Source organism: Macrotis lagotis, chromosome 1 (assembly GCF_037893015.1).
Source record: "Macrotis lagotis isolate mMagLag1 chromosome 1, bilby.v1.9.chrom.fasta, whole genome shotgun sequence".
Lineage (NCBI taxonomy): Eukaryota > Metazoa > Chordata > Mammalia > Peramelemorphia > Peramelidae > Macrotis > Macrotis lagotis.
In genome coordinates, this window is record NC_133658.1 from 183533825 (window position 1) to 183556099 (window position 22275).

General features: G+C 34.5%; 1 protein-coding gene across 1 annotated transcript in view; it reads right to left on the reverse strand.

Annotated features, from left to right (window-relative positions):
- PLCB1 (phospholipase C beta 1) overlaps positions 1 to 22275 on the reverse strand; it is a 964239-nt gene that overhangs the window by 209652 nt on the left and 732312 nt on the right. Inside the window, exon 12 of the mRNA XM_074209479.1 lies at positions 13474 to 13556. Within this exon, the coding sequence (XP_074065580.1) occupies positions 13474 to 13556 (83 nt within the window). The remainder of the gene's footprint in view (positions 1 to 13473; positions 13557 to 22275) is intronic.

A 22275-nucleotide genomic window follows, 5' to 3' on the forward strand; every position in this document is an offset into this window, starting at 1 on the left:
CTCCTCCACGAGATCGTCAATAAGTTGCTGCCAAGTATATACTCTTTCTTCTTCATCTTCTTCTTTAGTTTCATAACTAGAAACTATGATCAAATCACCAGCTATTGTTACTAGATAGATTATATAGGTCCATTTCTCTATTATCTTATTTACCATCAAGATCAAAAATGCCTTTCCTGGGCCATCATTCCACTATATCTCTCCACTAAAATGTAAGGTCAAATGGTTACATTACCTAGATATAAAGGCAGATATTTCAAGAAATTCTGAAAAATAGGAACATATGACTTATAAGGTCTATTGCTAGTTGAACAGTTTATGAATAAATGAGATAAAGAACAGAGTGAGGTGTAAAGTGGATAAATTGAAATGGTTTTATACAAATAGATGCAACCCAGAGCAGAGAGAAAAAATTTTATAGTTTCTCAGATAAATCATGGCCTTCAAATATTTAAAGAACAGGGTAAAACCTATAAGTATATAAATCACTACCTAATTGATAAATACTCATGGCATATGAATAATTTTGTGATGAAAAAATCAAAAGAATTTGTAGTCATGTGAAAAAATGCTCAAAAATCATTATTGATTAGGAAAAAGCAAATTAAAACAATCTTTCTTTTGGTTTTGTTTTGTTTTGTTTTTGCAAGGCAATGGGGTTATGTGGCTTGCCCAAGGCCACACAGCTAGGTAATTATTTAAGTGTCTGAGGTCACATTTGAACTCAGTTACTCCTGACTCCAGGGCCGGCGCTGTATCCACTGTGCCACCTAGCCACCCCTAAAACAATCTTAAGATAGCATTTTGTACCCATAAGATTGTATAAAATGATTGAAGGGAAAGTAATAAATGTTGGAGGAGATGTAGAAAAACTGAGACACTAGTTCACTGTTGGTTAAACTATGAATCGTTTCAACCATTTTGAAGAGCAATTTGGAATTATATCCAAAACAGTTATTAAATTGCCTATTCCCTTTGACCAGCAATATCTATTTTCAAAGTCAATTGGGAAAAAGGAAAATAGCTATATGTTCTAAAATATTTATAGTAACTTTCTTTGAGGAGGCAAAGAACTGGAAATTGTGGGGATGTCAATCAATTGGGAAATGACTCAACAAGTTTTGCTATCATGATGGAATATTACTATGCAATAAGAAATGATGAGTTTGTTGGTTTTAAAAAATCATAGACTTGCATGTAATAAGGAATAATGAAGAACAGAACCAAGATAATATTATATAGAGTCATGACAATATTATATTAAGATCAACTTTGAGTCTCTACATCATTTTGACTATCCAAATTAACTACAAAGTATATATGAGGGAAGACACTATCTGAATCCAGAGAAAGAATTAATAAATAGAGCTATGCATAGAATGATTTTACATATACATATGTATATATGTGTGTGTGTATGTGTGTGTGTGTGTGTGTTTATTTGTTTCTAATGGTAGACATCTCTAGGATTGGAGGAGGGAAGAAAAAAATTAAAATTAAAAATTTATTGTATATTTAAAAGGAATAGTGAATTTGCATAATACACTTGCAGTTTTATGTATAATCATCTTTTGTTATTAAACTATATTATGGGAATATTTTTTTATTTCACAAATTGAAAATAAAATAGAAAAAGAATGAAAACTTCTTAATGGAAGGGCTTTATTTCCTTTTTTTTATAGTATCCCTCTGTATTAACCATAGAGTTTGATGCTACTATTTATTTAACAGATACTTTTTTTAATGCATTTGTTCATTCACTCATTTTTCCATTTGAGTTATACCAAAACGGTCACCAGGGAAAAGCCAACTCTAACTTATTTTATCCATTCATTAATAGGTGTTTATAGATTGAAGATTAAACATAGCTCATAGTATTTAAAATCTTAGACAAAAATTATTTCCTTGTAACTCTAGAGGATACCTCAAAGTTAATCTTGATATATTCTTCACAAGATTTTCATAAACTTTGTAGCAACTTCACACCTTACATCATTCCTTAGTTGCCCTGCCTAAGATTTTACTCTGTTATTTTTAAAGTCTTCAGAATATACAGCATATTTTCTCATAAATGTTAAGAGGAAGACAATCCCAGAATCCCAAGCATAGAAGAAAACTCAGAGACCATCTACTTTAACTGATATAGCAAGAGGAATCTCCTCTATGACAAATGTTTATTAAGCCTATCCTGAAGAAATTTCAGTGAAAAGGAAATTCAGGAGTTGTTAAGGAAATTTATTTCATACAAATTTCCTTACATTGAGTCAAAATCTGTCTCACTACAGCTTCCATCTGGTACTTCTGGGTCTGGCCTCTCTATGTGGAATAAGATAAATTCCATTTCTATAAAATAATCTGAACAGTATCTGAAGATAGTCCTCAAAGCCTCCTATTTTCTTGCTGAAACAATAACCAGTTCTTTTTTGTTGTTTTTGTTTTTTAAGGCAATGCGGTTAAGTGACTTGCCCAAGATCACATAGCAAGGTAATTATGAAGTGTCTGAGTTTGGATTTGAACTCAGGTCCCTAACTCCAGGGCTGGTGCTCTATCCACTGCATCACTTAGCTGCCCTCTACAAACCAGCTTTTTCAACCAATCCTAGTGTGATCTCAAGGACCTTACCAACCTAATTTTAATGCTCTAGATATTCTCCATGTTACCAATGGCCTTTCTATAGTGGGGTAAACTTCTAGAGATATGATAAATTAGTCTATGTTTTCTGGTTAGGAGAAACTATTGCAGCCTGTGAATGATTTTAATTTCTTTTTACTTTATTTGTAAGGAGTCATACTCTGCTATTATACCATACCTTTTTTTATGTAACCTTTTATTCAGCAATAGCCCTGCCTATCCTGATCATGTACAGTATTTATTTTTTATTTTAGCTGAAAAGTAGGAATGACTTCTATTAAAATTTCATTTTATCATTCTCATCCATGGAAATCTTTTTTTGTATCTACATTGTAAGTAGAGGGTTATTATAAAGCTCAAACTCATATCCAGGGACTATGAGTTTTGCAATGTGTGCTAAAGTTTGACCCCATTTCTCTCCACACTATATGTATTGTGGAAAAATGTGTCATAGACCTTTGGAGGAAATGTTTTGGAATCAATTTGTCTTACTTACAACCTTATAAAACCTATTTATGAAAGCTAATTCATCTGGTAGACTAATTGATATCAACTGATAATCACTGGAGGAGCATATTGGTGATGCTCTTACATTATAAAGACATTTCCAAGCTATCTAGATTTCATAGAGGAGGTAAATATAGTAGCTTCCCAACAGGCCATTTTTAGTGGGATTCAGCAAAGTAGTTCCAAAGTCTATACTACATACCTTTAAAATGGAATTGATAGGATACTATGATTGACTAAAGTTGGAGATGAGGAGTGGTAGATAGGTTCATCCAAGTCTGAATCAATACTAGAGAATGAGTAGGGTACCATCAAAAGAGGCAAAATCAGAAGTGCAACAGATTTTGAAGGAAAGAAGAGGAGCTTATATTAGAAACATTGAATTTGAGATATCAATAGATTATCTCTCTCTGAAGATATAAAGTTAAAAGGCAGGAAATGGATGTTAGGGACTATAATGAGTACTTGAAGATGGAGTTACAGATTTAAGAGTAATTGATATGCAGGTGATCTTTAAAAACATAGTATAGAAGAGAATGTCAAGAAATAAAGTATGTAGAGAAAAAAAAAGATAGGACCAAATCAAAAATCTTGGTGAAAACCCTCATTTCAGTGGTGAAATAGGAGGGTTTGGATCTAGACAAGGAGAAAGAAAAGAGGCCAGTTAACAGATAGAAGAGAGAAACAATGAGAGTGCAGTATAACAGAAATTTAGAAAAGAAAAGTGTATCAAGAAGAGGCAGGGATAAAATACAAGTCATCTCCGATGAACTCTTGTTTTCTTCTCTACATCCACAAAGACTTTGACCCTTCATTCTCTTCACATTTATTCTAATATCACATCAAGAAGTAGCTCCTCTCCTTGTCAAAATGAATATCTCTAAGTCTACTTTTGATCCTATCCTCTACTGTCTTGCATGATAGATTGCCTCCTCTGTCTAATATTTATTTATTCATTTATATTTTTCAATCATATGCACATGTATATTTTTAAGTTACAAAATTCCCTTCCCCTGCCCTTCCCACTCTCTCCTCTTAGTGGGGAACAGTCAAGTTAGCATTGTAAATAAATATTTTGATACACATGGTTACAGATTAGTCATTTTCAGTATGAGGAATTAGGATTAAGGGAAAGATATACATGAGAGATAATTTTAATAAAGTGTTCATCAGATTCTGATGAATCTGCTTTGTTTTTCTTCCTCTGAATGGGGATAACATTGTCCATAGCTCTCTGAACTGCTGAGAGGAGCTGCTTCCAACAAGAATGATCATCTTACAATGTTGTGATTAATGGGTACATTATTCTCTTGGTTCTACTTCCTGCTCCCACCATCAGATCCTGTAACTCATTCTATGATTCTCTAGAGTCTGACCATTTATGGTTTCTTATAGAACAATAATATTCCATAGTATTCATGTACCATAACTTGGTTAGCCATTCCCCAGTTCATGGACATCCCTTTAATTTCCAACTCTGCCTCTACAAAAAGAGCTGCTATGAATATTTTGGAACATGTGAACATATTTTTTATGATTTCTTCTGGATATAGACCTGGATTTATAATTGTTTGGGTCAAAGGGTATGAAGAGCTTCATTGCTCTTTGTTCATAGCTCCATATTGCTCTCCAGAATGGTTGGACCCATTCACAACTCTACCAGGAATGCATTAATATCCCAATTCTCCCACAACCTCTCCAACATTGATCATTTCCCTTTTTATCATCTTGGCCAATCTGATAGATGTGAGGTGATACCTCATTGTTGTTTTAATTTGCATTTCTCTAAACAATAATGATTTGGATTTGGAGCATTTTTTCATGCTCTAAATTTTCTTCATTTGAAAACTGTCTATTCATCTCCTTTGACCATTTATCAATTAGGGAACGACTTGTAACCTTATAAATTTTATGCTATTCTCTATATATTTTAGGAAGAGAGCTTTATCAGAACTCCTAGCTGTGAGGACTGTTTCCCAGCTTTCTGCTTTCCTTCTAATTTTGGCGGTATTGATTTTATTAATGCAAAAACTTTTAAAATTTAATATAGTCAAAATAATTTATTTCATAGTTTATAATGTACTCTAATTCTTGTTTGGTCATAAATTTATTCCCTTTCAATAGATCTGATAGATAGATAGAATATTTCTTGTTCTGTTAATTTATTTATTGTGTTGCCCTTTTGGTATAGGGTGTGAGATGTGAATCTATGCATAGTTTTCACCATACTATTTTCCAGTTTTCCCAACAACTTTTGTCAAATGGTGAGTTCTTATCCCAGAAGCTGATGTCTTTGGGTTTCTTTTGAATCTATCTTATTCCACTGATCCATTACTCTATTTCTTAACCAGTACCAGGTAGCTTTGATGACTGCTGCTTTACAGTGAAGTTTTAGAACTGGGAGAGCAAGGCCACCTTCCTTTAGATTTTTGTTCATCACTTCCCTTGCTATTCTTGGCCTTAATGCTCCAGATGAATTTTGTTACTATTTTTTTCTAGCTTAGTAAAATGGTTATTTGATAGTTTGATTGGTATGGCACTGAATAAGTAATTTAATTTGGGTAGAATTGTCATTCTTATTATATTAGTTTGACCTAGCCATGAGCAATTGACATTTTTCCAATTATTTAGATCTGACTTTATTTGGGTGATAACTGTGTTCATATGGTCTCTGGGTTTGTCTTGGTCCTCTGCCTAATCTTGAATCTCTTATTTACTGGTTCTTTCTTCATTGCGTAGAAACAAGCACAGATCTCCCTCCCTCATTCCATCCTTAAAAATAATTTTTTTTAAAAAGTTGATATCCTAATATCCTTTCAGGTTATCCTCACAGTCAAAATGCTAAGAAATGATCTCTCTGTACGGCTCTCCTTTGACAGATTTTCTCAGGAAAAGCTTCTTTTCTCCACTTTCTCTTATTCACTTTGCAACTCCTTGGTAATTGACTCCTTAAATCATCACTCTACTGAAACATTGCTCTCCAAAGTTACCAATGATCTTTTGGTTGATGAATGTAATGGTATTATTTTCAGTGTTCATTTTTTTATCTCTTTGAAGCACCTGCCAAATTTCAATATCCTGTCCTCCTACAAATTCTCTTTTTTCTTGGTCTTCATTTCTTTCTCTTGTCTAGTCACTCTTTAGTCTATTTTTCATCCATTTCCTACCCAGTATCCAGACAGTGCAGTAGATGGAGTACTAGGCCTTGACTCAGAAAGACCTGAATTCAGATTCTGATTCAATTGTTTACTAACTGCCTAACCTTTGGCAAGTCACTTAATCGGTTTGCCTCAGTTTTCTCAATTGTAAAATGGGTAAATTGTAATATTACTCTATTTCTCATGTATAAGACATACCTTTTTTTGAAAAATTTGGGGTCTAAAAACTGGGATCTTCTTATACAGTGGTTGTAGATTTTTTCCCCTTGCATTTCCTGTTTTTTTTTCCATCTGTTGTCTTTGTGCTCAGTATTTCGCATTTGTTAATGGTATGTTGGGTTACATTTTGCCATGTTATGCCCAGAAATGGCTCAGAAAAGATTTTTGTACAATGCTAAATTCAAGTTCAAAGTGATCCAGTTTGTAAAAGTGAATGGAAATGTGCTGCTGTTTATCAGTTTGGTTTTCTTCCAACTGAGAAAAACAATCCAAGACTGGCTATGAGAAGAAGAAACCATCCCGAAAATGCCACAGCAGAAGGCCAGGAGAGACGAGTCAGCTAAATGGTCTGAACTAGAGAAGGAATGGAAGAGATGGATTGAAGAGTAAAGGGCCAGTGGAATTCCAGTGTCCACTAAGATGGTTTGGCATGAGGCCAGAAAAACTGCTGATGAAAAAGAAGTGACTGATTTTGAAGGAAGACAGAACTGGTGCTTCAAGTGTGCATCTGTGCACCAGACTTGCCCAGGGAGTGCTTGTGGCCAACTCCAGACAGAGCACAGGAAGGAGAGTGGTCAGAGCTTCTCCTAAGACAGTGATTCCTCATCAAACACAGAGGAGGAAAAGCTAATGAAGGGGAGTTTTGACAGTGATGAGGAGGTACATGAATCTTATGATGAATAACACGAGCTCAATAACTTTATGCAATTTTTTATGTAATTATTTTTCCAAATTTCAGGTTCCAAAATTAAGATGCGCCTTATACATGTGGAAATACAGTACCTTGCAGGATTAGTGTGAGGATCAAATGAAATATGATAACCACTTAGCACAGTGTTTCATGTATAGTAGATGATTATTCCTTTTCCTGTTTGGCAACTCTTTGGCCATGGAGAATCCATGGGGAAAAAATGGCAAGAGAAGGGAATTTTTTTTGGCCCTTGAAGCTGATTTAATTTTTGAAAAACAATTGTCCTAAAGATGAGAGCTAGCTTGTACTGTGGATGATGAACTGAATTTTGAATCAGGAAGATCTGTTTTCAAATTATAGCTAGAATGCTGGACAACAGAAAAAAAGTCACTTGACCTCTTTCTACTTCAGTTTCCTCACAAGAGTGTCATTAGAATCAAATGAAATAACATATGTAAACTTTTTTTTTTGCAAAATGTTATAGCTCTTTTTTAAATGCTAGGTAAGATTTAGTTATATAGCCTGAAAGTACATAATCAAGAACCTAAGGTCATGCTTAGAATGGTTTTTAGAGGGTAAGTAGTTCTTGTTGACCTCAGGTGCAAATGTTCATCCTTGGAGAACTGATTCAGAAAAGTGAGGCGGTAGAAGTCAGGGAGAAAAAAAGGGAAAAAAAATACTCTAGTTGAGGATTATAAGTGCAGAAATAAAAGGCATTAAAATTGCAGTGAGAAAGCTAAAAACCCTGAAGCATTAAGAGAATAAACACTCAGCTACCATGGAGATGAAACAAAGGGAACGGAGGGAATTTGCAAAAGCAGTAAACATATTTTAGGCTTTGGACTATGGAAGAAGGCACATTAAAACACTTTGAATCTATAAACATGCTTCATTTTTAGAGAAATACTTTTCCTTTGAAGCTAACTAGTGGTATGAGGTTTTTAATGAATCTGGGAGGCATGAGGCACCTTAGAGTTCATCTAGTCAATTGAGAAGCACAATAAGGCTGAGTCCTCATCATCAAATTCTCCTAGTTCTTATTCCTTCTCAGTTCTGGTCTCTTTCCAACATTCCATGATGCCTTGGTGGTATCATTTCAGAATACTGAAGAACTTTCTAGATGAAGAAGCTGAAACCTTGTAAGATATCTTGGGGTTTATGGGCTAGATTACTTTCTTAAAGACCATGCCTTAAACCCAAATCATTCTGGTTTTCATTGATTGGCCAACAATCTGTTCAAGCTCTTGTTCACTGTTTGGGTCTTGATGGCTCAGAGTGAATATAAATAGTAATTGTCTCTGTCTTATTCAAAAATCCTGAACATCTTTCTTCCAGATTGATTTATTTTTGACTAAGTAATGGAGGCTATTCTTTGCCTCATTTCTAACATAGTCTTAATTACTGGATGGGCATTATCTCAGTAAAACAGAGACCTGTGAAACACCTTAGCTTAAAAAGCCAAGTTCTCCAGTTGCATCTGGGTTCAAGTCAAGTCATTCTAATCCCTATCTGGCCACTGGACCCCAACAACTCTAGAGGAGAAAATGAGGATATTAACTTTGAACAACCATTCCTCACTTGCAATTCATAGCCTCACCTTCCTGATGTCGCAGCTCTCTCTGAGAAGGAAAGACAACAACCTACACATGAGGAAACAAAGGCAAACAGAAGTGAAGTGTCTTGCCCAGGTTCAAATAGTGAGTAAATGTCTGAGACAGGATTTGAATTCAAGTTTTCTTGATTATCAAATCCTGAATTCCAACCATCATACTACCCATCTAAGGAAAGTGTGGCCTCTAAAGATAAATTCCCCTAAGCTCTCATAGGTAGAAGATAACAGAGTTAGATTCAAACCCAAATCTTTCTTCTGAAGCAAATTCAGTAGTCTTGTTGTATATCCAGATTTTTAGTTGTTATTAAGACATCTGCTATTCTGCAGACTGACTTTTGCTTTGCTAAAGTTAGTACAATTCCTTCCCCACCTCCCTCTTTCAAAAAAACCCCAGACAGAGACATGGTGAAGAAAATAGTTCAGTCTTTCAGGGGAGAAGGAATTCTTTTAAAAGTTCTATTTTTTCTTGAATACAGTCCTCTAAAATAGGAAGCTTACTAAATGATTTTGGATTCATGGTGCTAAATCATCCTGAGTCTGCATAATAAACAGAGCAAGCATTGTTCTCAGAGACAGAAGACCTGAATTTAAGTCAGTCTATTTTATTGTTCTCTGATTTTAAGGAACTCACCTTTTCATGTCGATCCTATATCTTCATATGTATAATTTTTTTTCAGTAAATTTTCAGTTATATCTATCTCCTTGTGATCCCATTTGATTTTTTTTTGGCACAGAAAATGGAGTGGTTTGCAATTTCCTTCCAGATGGGAAAACTGAGGCAAATAGATGTGACTTGCCTAGAGTCACACATTCAGTAAATGGCTGAGGCTACATTTGAACTCAGGAAGATAAGTCTTCCTGACTCCAGTGAGACAGAAGTAAGACTTATTGCCCTTTCTCCATATGGAGTTGTAACAATAAATGAGATGGGATGACTCTGAAATTAAATATAAAGTTTAATAGGACAACATATGCTAATATTTATAATAATATAAATTACTATTATTAATAATAATAATAATAAAATAATAAAATCAGCTAAAGCATTCCAAACTAGGGTAGACTTGTTTAGAAGATGACTGAGCACAAAAGATCCAAATATCTTATTAAACAAGCCATCAGCACATTAGTCAACAGTATGAAATCCCCAATGAAGCTAACGGAAATCTGTTGTTCAGTCATTTCAGTTATGTCTGACTCTTTGTGTTCCCATTTTCTTTTGGCAAAGATACTAGAGCAGTTTACATTTTCCTTCTCCAGATAATTTTACATATGAGGAAGCTGAAGTAAACAGGGTTAAATGACTTGCCAGGGGTCACCCAGTTAGTAAGTTTCTGGGTCATATCAGAACCCAGGAAGATGAGTCTTCCTTACTCCATCTCTGGAATCCTATCACTTAGCCACCAATGGCAATTTAGGTTGCAATTTAGAAAGGCATCATAAATAACCCACTCTGTTTTGTCCCCATTAGGCTATGTCAGTATTGTTCTATTTAGTTCCGGATAGTGAATTTTAAGAAGATGATAAAATTATATCAATCAACAAGCATTTATTAAAATCCCAATGCATATCTAAAAAAGGCAAAAATGTAATCAGTGCTCTCCTACATGCATGTTCTAATGGGGTAGACTATATCCAACCAAGGATATACTTATACTGTTTATATAGGTGGAAATCTTAGAGGGAAGAGACTAGCAATGGGGAAGACAGTAAAAGGCCTCCTTGCCTTTTTAAACTGGAATTTAACCTGAATATTGAAGGAAATCAGAAACTCTTGGGTACAGACATGAAGAGGAAGCATATTCCAGGTCTAGGAATAGGGAGGAACTAGTGATAAGAGGGATGAGAAATAAAATTTTGCGTGGAAGGAGCCGCAAGAAGGGCAGCCAGATGCTGGATCACAGAGAAGATAGAGAGGAATAAATTAAAAAGAAAACTGGAAAGAAAGGAAAGAGCCAGATTATGAAGGACTTTAGAAACTAAACAGAGCATTTTATATTTGATCTTGGAGGTAACAGTACCTGCCAAGAAAGGTAGCCAACATTGTACAGAGACTGGCGCTTTTGACATCAAAAGATCAGTTGAACAGACTGAGGATGTTTAGCCAAAAAAAAAAAAAAAGAAAAGAAAAATTAATATTTATTTGACATCCTGTCATGCAGAAGGGAGATTAAATTTGTTGTTGCTGGTTTCAGAGGAGAGAACAAGGAGTAATGTTCAGACATTGCAGAGAGGCATATTAGATACAAGGAAAACTCAACAATTAGAGGAAACTGGGGTCTATAGATACCCCCACCCCCAAAAATGTTTCTTTGAAAGATTTCATGGATTTTAGAAACTTAGATGAAAAAATATTTTTTTATTAAGTTCTAATTAAAATCAAGAATATCTTTTAATTATTAAAAAATCAACAACACCATTATTCTGATAAGGGGGAAAAGAGGTTCACCAAGTTGCCAAAGGAGTTCAGTACACAAAAACAATTAAGAATACCTAAATTAAAGTCATCTGCAAAACTCAACTGTAACCCTTAAGAGATGGTGGGGGCCATCTTTTTGAAGGCCTTTAAGAATTTTTTTTCATTCAAAATTTTGTACAATTAGAATCAAGTTATTCTCTTTATTAGACTACACAAGTGTTTTGCTACACATTTTGAGAAATTAAAACTTCAGTGACAGCAATATAAAGTTGAACTATGTGATCTAAGTGATAATGATGATGATAGTGGTGATGATATTTCATTTTTGAAGCAATTATTATGACTTAGAAATTTATAATCTGGGACACACTTATTTTATCAATATATACAAAGATAAAAGAAGAGAGGGTTAAAAAGGGGATATGTGTGTCATTCCTATTCCTGTTCCTAACTTCTTTTGGCAAATGGTTAACTTCTTTTTTAAGGAGTTTGACTGAGAATTGAATCTTGTTAAAATACTTCCCTACTGTGAAATGAAGCCTGTCAAGACAGACTTCATAAATACTTTTTGATGAGGGTGCCTTCTGTATGAAATCTATCTTCCTTTTGTCCTATGTATATTTAAATGTGTGCAAGGACACACACTTATGTGTATGCATGTGCATGTGCATATGTGTTTGCATATATGTGCATTATTTATATAAAATGCAGTATACACATTAATATCCATTTATATATAGCATATATATATTATTTGCATATTTTTTACTCCTATTTGAAGGGGTACTCCATAGCAGAGATTTTTTTGTGTGTTTTTTTGTATACCCACTGCTTAGCAAAGTACCTGGTCCACAGAAAGCATTTAAATGTCTATTAACTGATGCCTGAAAGGAACACTGTGAATTCAAGGCCCTAGACTTGTATTCTTGAATTTCCAAAGAACATATATTGATTGTATTTTAATGTTACTTTGCCTATTTTATGCTAAATATATATTTGTATGTATATATAGTATACATATCTATATGTATTTATGTGAATATAGGTAAAGAAACAGAAATCAATATGTATAAATATAGTCAAACCTTGTCAAAAATCTTACTAATTAGTCATAAGACCTTTAAACTTCCCAATTCATGATAAATATCATGATCAAACCACTAAATATGAATGATCTCCATGTTTAATCAAGCAGTAAAGTGAATAAATCATTAGATATGAAATATTTGCAAAAAAGAGAGATGCAGAATGGCTGATCCTTAAGATAGAAGAGAGGGCCAACCAGGCAGGCCAACTTCTCTGTCTTTTAAGTTTTCAGGCAACAGATTGTGTGCCTCTCCCTCATCCATTTCATAAAAAAGTTTTGCCTTGCATTGCAAGGTTCTTCTAATGCTGGATCCTGTGGCATCACTGCTTTCCACTCGTTTAATTCATGTCCCTATTTATATAGTGTAACATCATTTAAATACTTTTTTTAGGAACTTAGACTCTGGTCCCCAGGTGCCTGATTAAAGACCAGTAGAAAAATATGAGAGAAAATAGAAATAGTGACCAGGGCTGCACAAGATGTAGCCAGAAGCAGGAATATTGTTGGCAGCTCAAACCATGATCAGTCCCTACAGTCTCTCCTCACTCTTGTGGAAAAAACCAATTCAAAGAATCTTGCTTCTTCAGTCACTAATGATGGTTTCTATGACAATGTGGGAGAATTGCCTGGGGGGGGTATCCCTAAGAATTCAGGGTTGTGAGGAGAGATCCCCATCCTTCTCTCTCTCTCTTCTAACGGTTTCCTCTGAAAGTCAAGTATAATTTATCTTCTCAAATACTGAGCATAGAAATACTAGTACATATCAGGTGTGGGCTCGGTTTATGTAAAACCAATTGGAAAATTTTATTTGGTGAAAATGCCTATGAACCTCACAGCATGACAGAACACAAAACCAAGACTGTGACCAATTTTGCCTTCCTATGAATCAGACTCTTTAGAGAGATGAAAAATGTATTCTTCTATGCATATTTAAATATACTTTACTGTTTGAAAAAAGGAGAATTAAGATTCATAATATGACCATCAGATGTCTAATTTCAATATTTTACTGTTAAAAGTTAAATGTAAATTATTCTCTATAAAGTTGAAAATATTTCACATAATATATAAGATCTTAAAATAATACCAAATAATCTTGAACTTAAGAAAATATTAATACCTTCTTAATAAAAAATATGCATTACTTACGAATCCACATGGTTTTCAAATGAGAGGAGGATTGGGTATGGTGATGTCTTAAATGCACATTCGGCTATAGCTTCTATCACCTCCTAAAAAATGAAAAAACATATATTCAACATTCCCACATTTTTAAGTTTTGCATTTAATTTTCAGTGCTGAACATAATACATCTGATTTTCTATGTAGGCCTGAAGAAAGGAAATGTTCATAAAGTTACAAAGTAAAAGGGCAAATTATATCTTCATCTGAGTCACAGTCCCTAAAACGTTTTGTAAGAATCACCTAATTTTCATTTGAGATCAATAGGGGAGAAGAGAGGAAAAGCCTCTGACCAACTCTTAGAAAGGATTTGTACAGTAGTAAGTAACAAGATCCTCCTTTCCAGGAGATGCAACTAATTCTCAATATACCTTACATAGAGAACTGTACATAATTAAGATAAATCTGACAAGTAAAGCTGTGAGATTTTCTAGAAGTTACTGATTTCCCAGTTAGGAAACCTGGTTCTAAAGAATTACCAGACACCAGAACTTTGGTCACTGGGTTAAAGTGGATGATTAAGGTTAACCTATGCTGAGGACACACATGGAGAAAAGGAATGAATGTGGTAGAACTACTTTTACTTCTACTCGTTCATGTTTCCTTTAAAAGTTGCTTCTTCAACCCCCTACTTTTCTACCTACCAACACCTAGGAATAATATGGGTTCTGTCTTTGCTATTATAGCAGTGGTCCAGTACTTCTTGAGAAAGAGAAAAACAGCTGACTTGTAGCCCCAAATATTACTAAAGGTCTTTAAGCAGTGATTTTTAAAAAATATATATTTATTTACTTTTCCAACTACAAGCAAAGCTACACATTAATTTTTGAGTTCCACATTTTTCTTCCTCTCTACCCTTAACAGCAAATAATCTGAAATAGATTAAATTATATATTACATATATGTATGTATTATATGTGTATGTATTTTAAAAACATTTCTATATTAATTATTTTGTGAAAGAAGAATTAGAATAAAAGGGGAAAATATGAGAGGGGGAAAATATAAAACATAAAATAGATTTTAAAAATTTCAGATTTCATAGTTCCTTCCCTAGATGTTGTTGGTATTTTCCATCACAAGTTCCCTAGAATTGTCTTTCATCATTGTATTGCTGAGATGAGTAAGTCCATCATAGATGATCATCACACAATGTTGCTGCTGGTTCTGCTCACTTTACTCAACATCAGTTCATACAAGTCTCTCCAGGCTTTGCTTAAGTCCGACTGCTCAAAATTTCTTACAGAACAATAGTGTTCCTTCACATTCATATACCACAATTTGTTCAGTCATTCCCCAATGGATGGGCATCCCCTCAATTTTTTTTAGATTTTTTTTGAAGGCAATGGGGTTAAGTGGCTTGCCCAAGGCCACACATCTAGGTAATTATTAAGTGTCTGAGGCTGGATTTGAACCCAGGTACTCCTGACTCCAAGGCCGGTGCTCTATCCACTGTGCCACCTAGCCGCCCCACATCCCCTCAATTTTCAATTCTTTGCCACTACAAAAAAGAGTTGCTATAAATATTTTTTTGTATGTGTTTTTCCCCTTTCTTATGATCTCTTTGGGTATACAGAACTAATAATAGTATTGCTGGAGCAAAGGGTATGCAGAGTTTTAGTTTTATTGTCCTTTGGTCATAGTTTCAAACTATTGATCAGAAAGAGTTTTCCCACATCACCTTCAACATTGATCATTTTTCCTTTTTGTCATATAGTCAATCTGAGAGGTGAGAGATGGTACCTCAGAGTTGTTTTAATTTGAATTTCCCTAAAAAGATAAAAATCATTTTTTCATATGCCTAAAGATAGCTTTAATTTCCTCATCTGAAAACTGTCTGTTCATATCCTTTGATCATTTATCAATTGGGGAATGCCTTATATTCTTATAAATTTGACTCAGTTTTCTACATATATATTAGAAACAAGTCCTTAATCAGAAGCACTAGCTGAAAAATTATTTCCCAACTTACTAAATTCCTTTTAATCTTGGATGTATTGATATTATTTGTGCAAAATTTATTAATTTTTAATATGAAAACTAATTATTTAATTTAGAACTTTAATGCAATCAAAATTGTCCATTTTTATACTTTATAATGTACTCTATCTACAGGTTGGCCATAAACTCTTCCCCTTTGCATAGATCTGACAGTAGATTATTCCTTATTCTTTCAATGGGTTTATATCACCTTTTGTGTCTAAATCTATTACCCATTTCTACCATAGATTGCTATAGGGTGTGAGATGTTGGTCCATGCCTAGTTTATGCCATACTATTTTCCAGTTCTCCCAGCAGTTTTTGTGGAAGAGTGAGCTCTTTTTCCAAAAACTGGAGACTTTTGAGTTTATCAAACAGTAGATTACTGTAGTCATTTAGCACTATTTCTTTTGTACCTAATCTTTTCCACTTATCTACCACTCTATTTCTTAGTATCAAACAGTTTTGATGACTACTGCTTAATAACATAATTTTAGATATGCTATTTCTAGGTCACCTTTCTTTGCACTTTTTTCTTTAATTCCCTTGATATTCTTGACCTTTTGTTTCTTCAGATGAATTTTGTTAGTAATTTTTATAGCTCAATATAACAATGTTTGGTAGTTCGATTGGCATAGCGCTAAATAAATAGTTTAGATACAAACCAGTATTTTTTTACACTACTTACAATAGCCCATGTAATTTTACAGATAATGTCTATAAATTCAACTAGCTCAACTTTAGATTGCTATTTTTTTAAAAAGCCATTAATTTAGCAACAAAACACTATATATTTTTTCCAGTTATTAGATTGGTCTTTTGATTAGTTTGTCAATCAAATAGTAGAAATATATTTTGGGGTATGTCTAAACATACCTAAATTCTTTTTGATATAATAGATTATGAAGAGACCTGTTGTAAAATATCAGAATTACCACTATTCTTATACTTTCATTCCTATAATTTTTGAACTGCTCTTCAGGACTAAATACTCTAATGTAGGCAGAAGTATTTTGTGATTCAAAACTAGAAAAAAGTAATATATTTATTATTAGTGATAATAAGAAATATTATTATTAGTGTTTTCATGATTGACATTAAAAACAACAGGTGATATCTAAATAACATTTAAATAATTGCAAAATGTTTTACTTATACTATCTTGTTTGATCCTCACAACAATTCTGTGTGATAGGAGCTATTATCTTCCCGATTTTACAGAGGAGAAAACTGAGGCTAGGGGTGGTGTAAAATGACCTGCCTAGGGGGCGGCTAGGTGGCGTAGTGGATAAAGCACCGGCCTTGGAGTGAGGAGTACCTGGGTTCAAATCCAGTCTCAGACATTTAATAATTACCTAGCTGTGTGGCCTTGGGCAAACCACTTAACCTCATTGCCTTGCAAAAACCTAAAAAAAAAAAATAACCTGCCTAGGATCAGGTAGTAATGCATGAGTCAAGATTTAAAATCAGTTCTTCCTGACTCCAAATTCAGTGTTATTGACTATCACCTAGCAGTCATTAAAATGCAAATACATATGTAAAGTTTCAAGTTTATTAGGAGAAAGGAGAAGATTATCTTCAGCTACCTCATAACTCTGTCTAAGACTGGGCCTTGGTCACAGATGAAGATCTAGCTTCAATTAACTTCCATTTAAGTTGGAATACTCTTAAAGCTCAAAATTTTATTTTTTTTACTGGAAGATTTTCCCTCTTATCTCTTTTTTGTTTGCTTTATAATCTCACCAGCAAAATTATATTCACAGCCAAAAATGCCATCCCACTCCATAAATGTTTTATAAGAATTTCACAAATCCATCTTTAAATACAGAACTATAACTTTTCTCTCCCTGAAGCTTTGACTTTTATTAATTTTTTCCATAATTAGAACAACCATGTACTATTTTTAAAAGCATTCATATTTTCTAAGTTTCTATTCTATAAACTGAAATTACTGGTAATGGCACATTAGCAACTTTCTACATATTATGAGGAAATTATTTCAGGCCAATAGGATTGTGCATGAGACTTTTGTAGCTGTACTTTTAGCAATTAATAATCTTTAAAAGATATAGTTCAGTTTCTAAAAATCTTATTGAGAGAAAACTGCCCTTTAAATTCTTCATCCTTGACTTATCATAGCAGACCATATTTGAATATCTATTTCATACATTTATGTTCATGTTGGCAAAAAAAAATTTCATCTAGTTTTCCATCTTGAGCTGTTTTTACAGGATATATGCTTTAGGACGACATATCAGCCACATGGGATAGGGAAGAAAATTTTATAAAGAAAGAGGCCAGGGTAGATTTAAAGAGAAATAAAAGAAAACTAGAAATAGACACTGAAGACTAGAAATATAACAGAATAATAAATTGAGTCTTTTGACTGGCAATCAATCACACAAGCTTTGTTTGCTCTTTTTTTGCTATAGAACTCGGTTTCTTTGGAGTGGAGGGGAGGATGAGGAACTTTATGTATTCTATTCAGCAGTACAAAATACAGTCACAAAGTTTTTCAAATTCTACCATTTTCCAAAAACAATATGTTGTGTTGCATATTGGATATCTAGTCCATAGAAACTGAGGAAAAACAAAAGCATTTTCTTTCTAGACAGAGACAACTCAGCAACAGTGTATTCCATTAGTCCTATTACATTGTTCCATTGTGCCTTCCCAAGTATCTAGCAGAAAATATCTTTTTTGTGTGTCTCTCTTTCTTCATTTGGGAAAGACCTGACTTTAAAAAGTCAAGGTCTTCCACCACATCGAGGGTCATCTCCAGTTGTCCTGATCTATAGCTGGCTACTAGAGCATGAATTCAGAGGATAAAGTGGGAGTGGTGACTTTGCACAGTCCTCTTTCACTTAAACCCAATTATCTTGTATGTCATGGCATCACCTCTCTCACATCATGGTATTCTCAGAGAATGAAGGACAAACAGCAGCCAACAACAGCAATATTTCAAATGTGTAAGAAGGCTAGAAGTGACTATTAATCTTGTTTGTTGATGTTCAGTCATGTTCAACTCTTATGACCCCATTTGGAGTTGTTGGGTTTTTTTTTTGGCAAAGATACTGAAATGGTTTGCCATTTTCTTTTCTAGCTCCTTTACAGATGTGGAAGTTGAGACCAATAGGATTAAGTGACTTGACCAGGGTCATATAGTGTATGAGACCAAAATTGAACTCTTGTCTTCTTACTAAAAGCCCAGCATTCTATTCACTGTGCTACCTATTATCTAATAATGTTTCCCAATTCCTGCACATGGTACTGTCCATAATATATATTAACCCCACATCTTTTCAAACTCTAATGCATGACTAATTATAACAACGTTTGCCCTTCATTCTTGAAGAAGGCCAGGACATCAGGTAGGTGATGCCATGATAAGTACTTGAAATGGGTTTGAATGATGGGGTGCTTTGCCAAGTCACCAGCCTTACTTTCTCATCTGGAGGAAACTTTGGATGGCTCCAGTAGACAGTTATGAATCAGGATGGCTGGAGATGGCCTTGAATGCAAGGCATGCAGGATTAAGTGACTTGCCCAAAGTCACACAGCTAGAAAGTGATAAGTATTTGAAGTTGGATATGCACTCTCTTCCTCCTGACTCCTAGTCTCCATCCACTGTGCTACCTAGCTAAATGACTAGTGCTCAAAGGAGATCTGAACAATTATTTCCATAGAAATTTCCTGAATGAATGATAGACTGAGACTTTAATTCCTATAAATTATTTGGATTTGGTTGAGAAGAGAAGGAATCAAAGTTTTTCTTAACATATAATAGCTTGCTCTGTAACCTAGTCACCAAGCATGGACTGGAAGCATAATTGAGAAGTGGTACTTCTGGAGACCAGCAATAGATATTCAATCAGGGTGTGACTTAACCATGATTGAAGAACCACTCATATGGTTGAGTGGATGAGAAGAATCACTCCAATTTGATGGGATTGGCAACAGCACAGAACCAAATGCTGCATAGGAAATAAATGCTAAAAATAGTGTCTTCAAAGGCACTCAGAGAATTTTAAAATTTTTATTTAAACAACCTTTATATCAGACTGAAATTCAGGTGATAGGAAGCATAGCCTAGGAAGGATAGTTCCAAGGTCATGGAACAAAAGATAAGGCCCTATATTTCCAAGCAGTCTGTCACAATCTTCATCTACTCAAATTATTCAACAAAATTGTGTCAATGATACGCAAATGCATTTTTGGTCACTGGTATTTCCTGGAAAGCTCCATTAGTTTCAATAATGTTTTGTAAGAATTCACTGAATAAATGCATTATGAAATCAAAGACAAAAAATAGAGGAATGAAATAAACAACTAACTTTTGGTTTTTTTTTGTTTAGTTTTGTTGCATTCGAGTAGGAGTCAGGCACAATTCAAATTTTTGATCAAAGATCACCATATTGTTGTGTAGTCTTGTTAGACTCTCACAGAAGGATGGACAGACAGATGGTATCATAGACAGAAGTAGTTAAAATATCATAGACAGAAGTATTTAAAATAACTGATGCATCTGTTGAATGCTACCAATGGTAAGTAGAGAAAAAATGTTTTAATTATCTTCAATGTGCATCCTTATCTAGTTTACTCATTCTTGGTATATTCTAAGGTGTTTGGGATCTGCTGTTTCTAGATTGGTGCTTCTGCAAGAGGCATAATATCTCTTTTATCCTCCTGAGTATAAAACAGTGTAAGCCCTTGTTGATCAGTCTTCTGTTGTATCCAATTCTTTGTGATATCATGAACCATAGCATGTTAATACAGTCCGTGCAGGTTTCTTGACAAGGATACTTAAATGGTTCGCCATTTCCTTCTCTAGCTCATTTTATAGATGGAAAAAACTGAGGCAAACAGGGTTAAGTGACATGCCCAAGGTCACACAAGATGAAAGTTGAGGGAATTGCCCAAAGTCACACAAATTAACAAGTGTTTGAGACTGGATTTGATCTAAAATTTTTCCTGACTCCAGGGCTAGCATTCTATCCACTGAGATATCTTGTTGACTCATGAGTACTTTACCTACCTTTAATTGGATTCTGAAGGTGGTATATTGTGGAGGAATATAAAAGGGATTCCCTAGTGGCATTTGTCTGATAAACACATTTCTTTATCCTATATTCCAACATCAATAAATTATATCAAAAGATGGCAGGGAGAAACCAGGCACTGTTTTAAGCTCTCCCTTAGAACCAAAATGAATCAAGTCCCCTAACAGATTTTGGAGTGACAGAACCCACAAAAGAACAGAGTGGAACATCTTCTAGCAAGGAGGAGCTTGGATATGCCCAAGCCAGAGAACAGAGACCTGGTACAATATTGGCACAGTGAGGGACTAACTAGAGAACCTTGGCATGGCTGTTGGCCTGTATGGACTGAACCAAGTCCCTGACATTCCCATCAATCCTGTGGGAGGACCTGGTGTTCCCCAGTACAAACAGAAACAGTGTTTGTACCTTTCCCAAAAGGCCCAGATATAGGAAGTGGACTTCCCCAGTGCAGACTATCAAGAGCGAACCTCTGGTGTTTCCAGCACTGACAGTCTAGTCCAGTGACTGGGGGTGATGAGGATAGTCCCAGACATAGGGGTTAAGCTACTGACATCCCCAACGGAGATAATCCAGTGAAAGTTTCTAGCATTCCTTACTGATTGGTCCACTGAATAATCCCCTGCAGTTCCTAATTCTAGTGAGCAAGGCCTCTAGGTTTCTCAACACCAGAGGTCTGCAAATAAATTTCTCCTCCAACACAAGACCCTAGGGAAAGATAACAAATCCCCAAATGAAAAAAAAAGTCAACAAAAGGAGGGTCTATTGAATGTTACCTTGGAAATAAGGATACTAGGTCAGAAAAGGAGGCCAAAAGGGCTACTATATGTAGAGCACCAGAGGAGAATGTGAAATGACTTCAAGTCTATAAACAAATCTTAGAAGAGAGCAGAAAGAAATTTAAGTCAAGTGGAAAAACTGGGAAAAGAAATGCAAGAGAAAATTAACACCTTGCAACAAAAAAAAATGACAAAAGAAAACAAATCCTTGAAAATTACAATTGGACAAATGCAAAAAAGAAAATAATCTCTTCAAAATCACAAGTAGATAAATGGGAAGGATAACAACTCATTTCAAAATAGAATTGACCAAATGGAAAAGGAGATGCAAAAGCTAGATGGAGAAAATACTTCCCTGAAAAATAAAGTGGGACTAGTGGAAGATAATTACTTCATGAAACACCAAGAATCTGTTAAACAAAATCGAAAAAAATAAAAGAAAATTTAAAATACCTCTGATAAAACAACTTACCTGGAAAATAGATCCAGGAAAGACAATTTAACAATCATAGGACTGTTTGAAAACCTTGATCAAAAAAAGAGCCTGGATTCCATATTTCAGGATATAGTTAAGGAAAATTGCTTTGATACCCTGGAAACAGAGGGTAAAATAGTTATTGAAAAAACCCATCAATCACCTCTAGAAAGGGATTCTAAAATGAAAGCATCAAGTAATACTGTGGCCAAACCACAGAATTATCGGATCAAGGAGAAAATCCTGCCAAGTGGCCAGAAAGAAGAAATTCAAGTACCAAGGAGGCATAGTCAGGATTACATAGAATCTGGCTGCATGAATATTAAAGGTTTGAAGAGCCTAGAAAATGATATTCTAAAGAACAAGGGAGTTTGGATTGCAACCAAGAATCCACTATCCAGAAAAACTGAGCTTACCAGTATCAAAAATAAAAAAAAGGTGAATTCACCATCAATGAGAAGGAAATTAAAGTTACAAT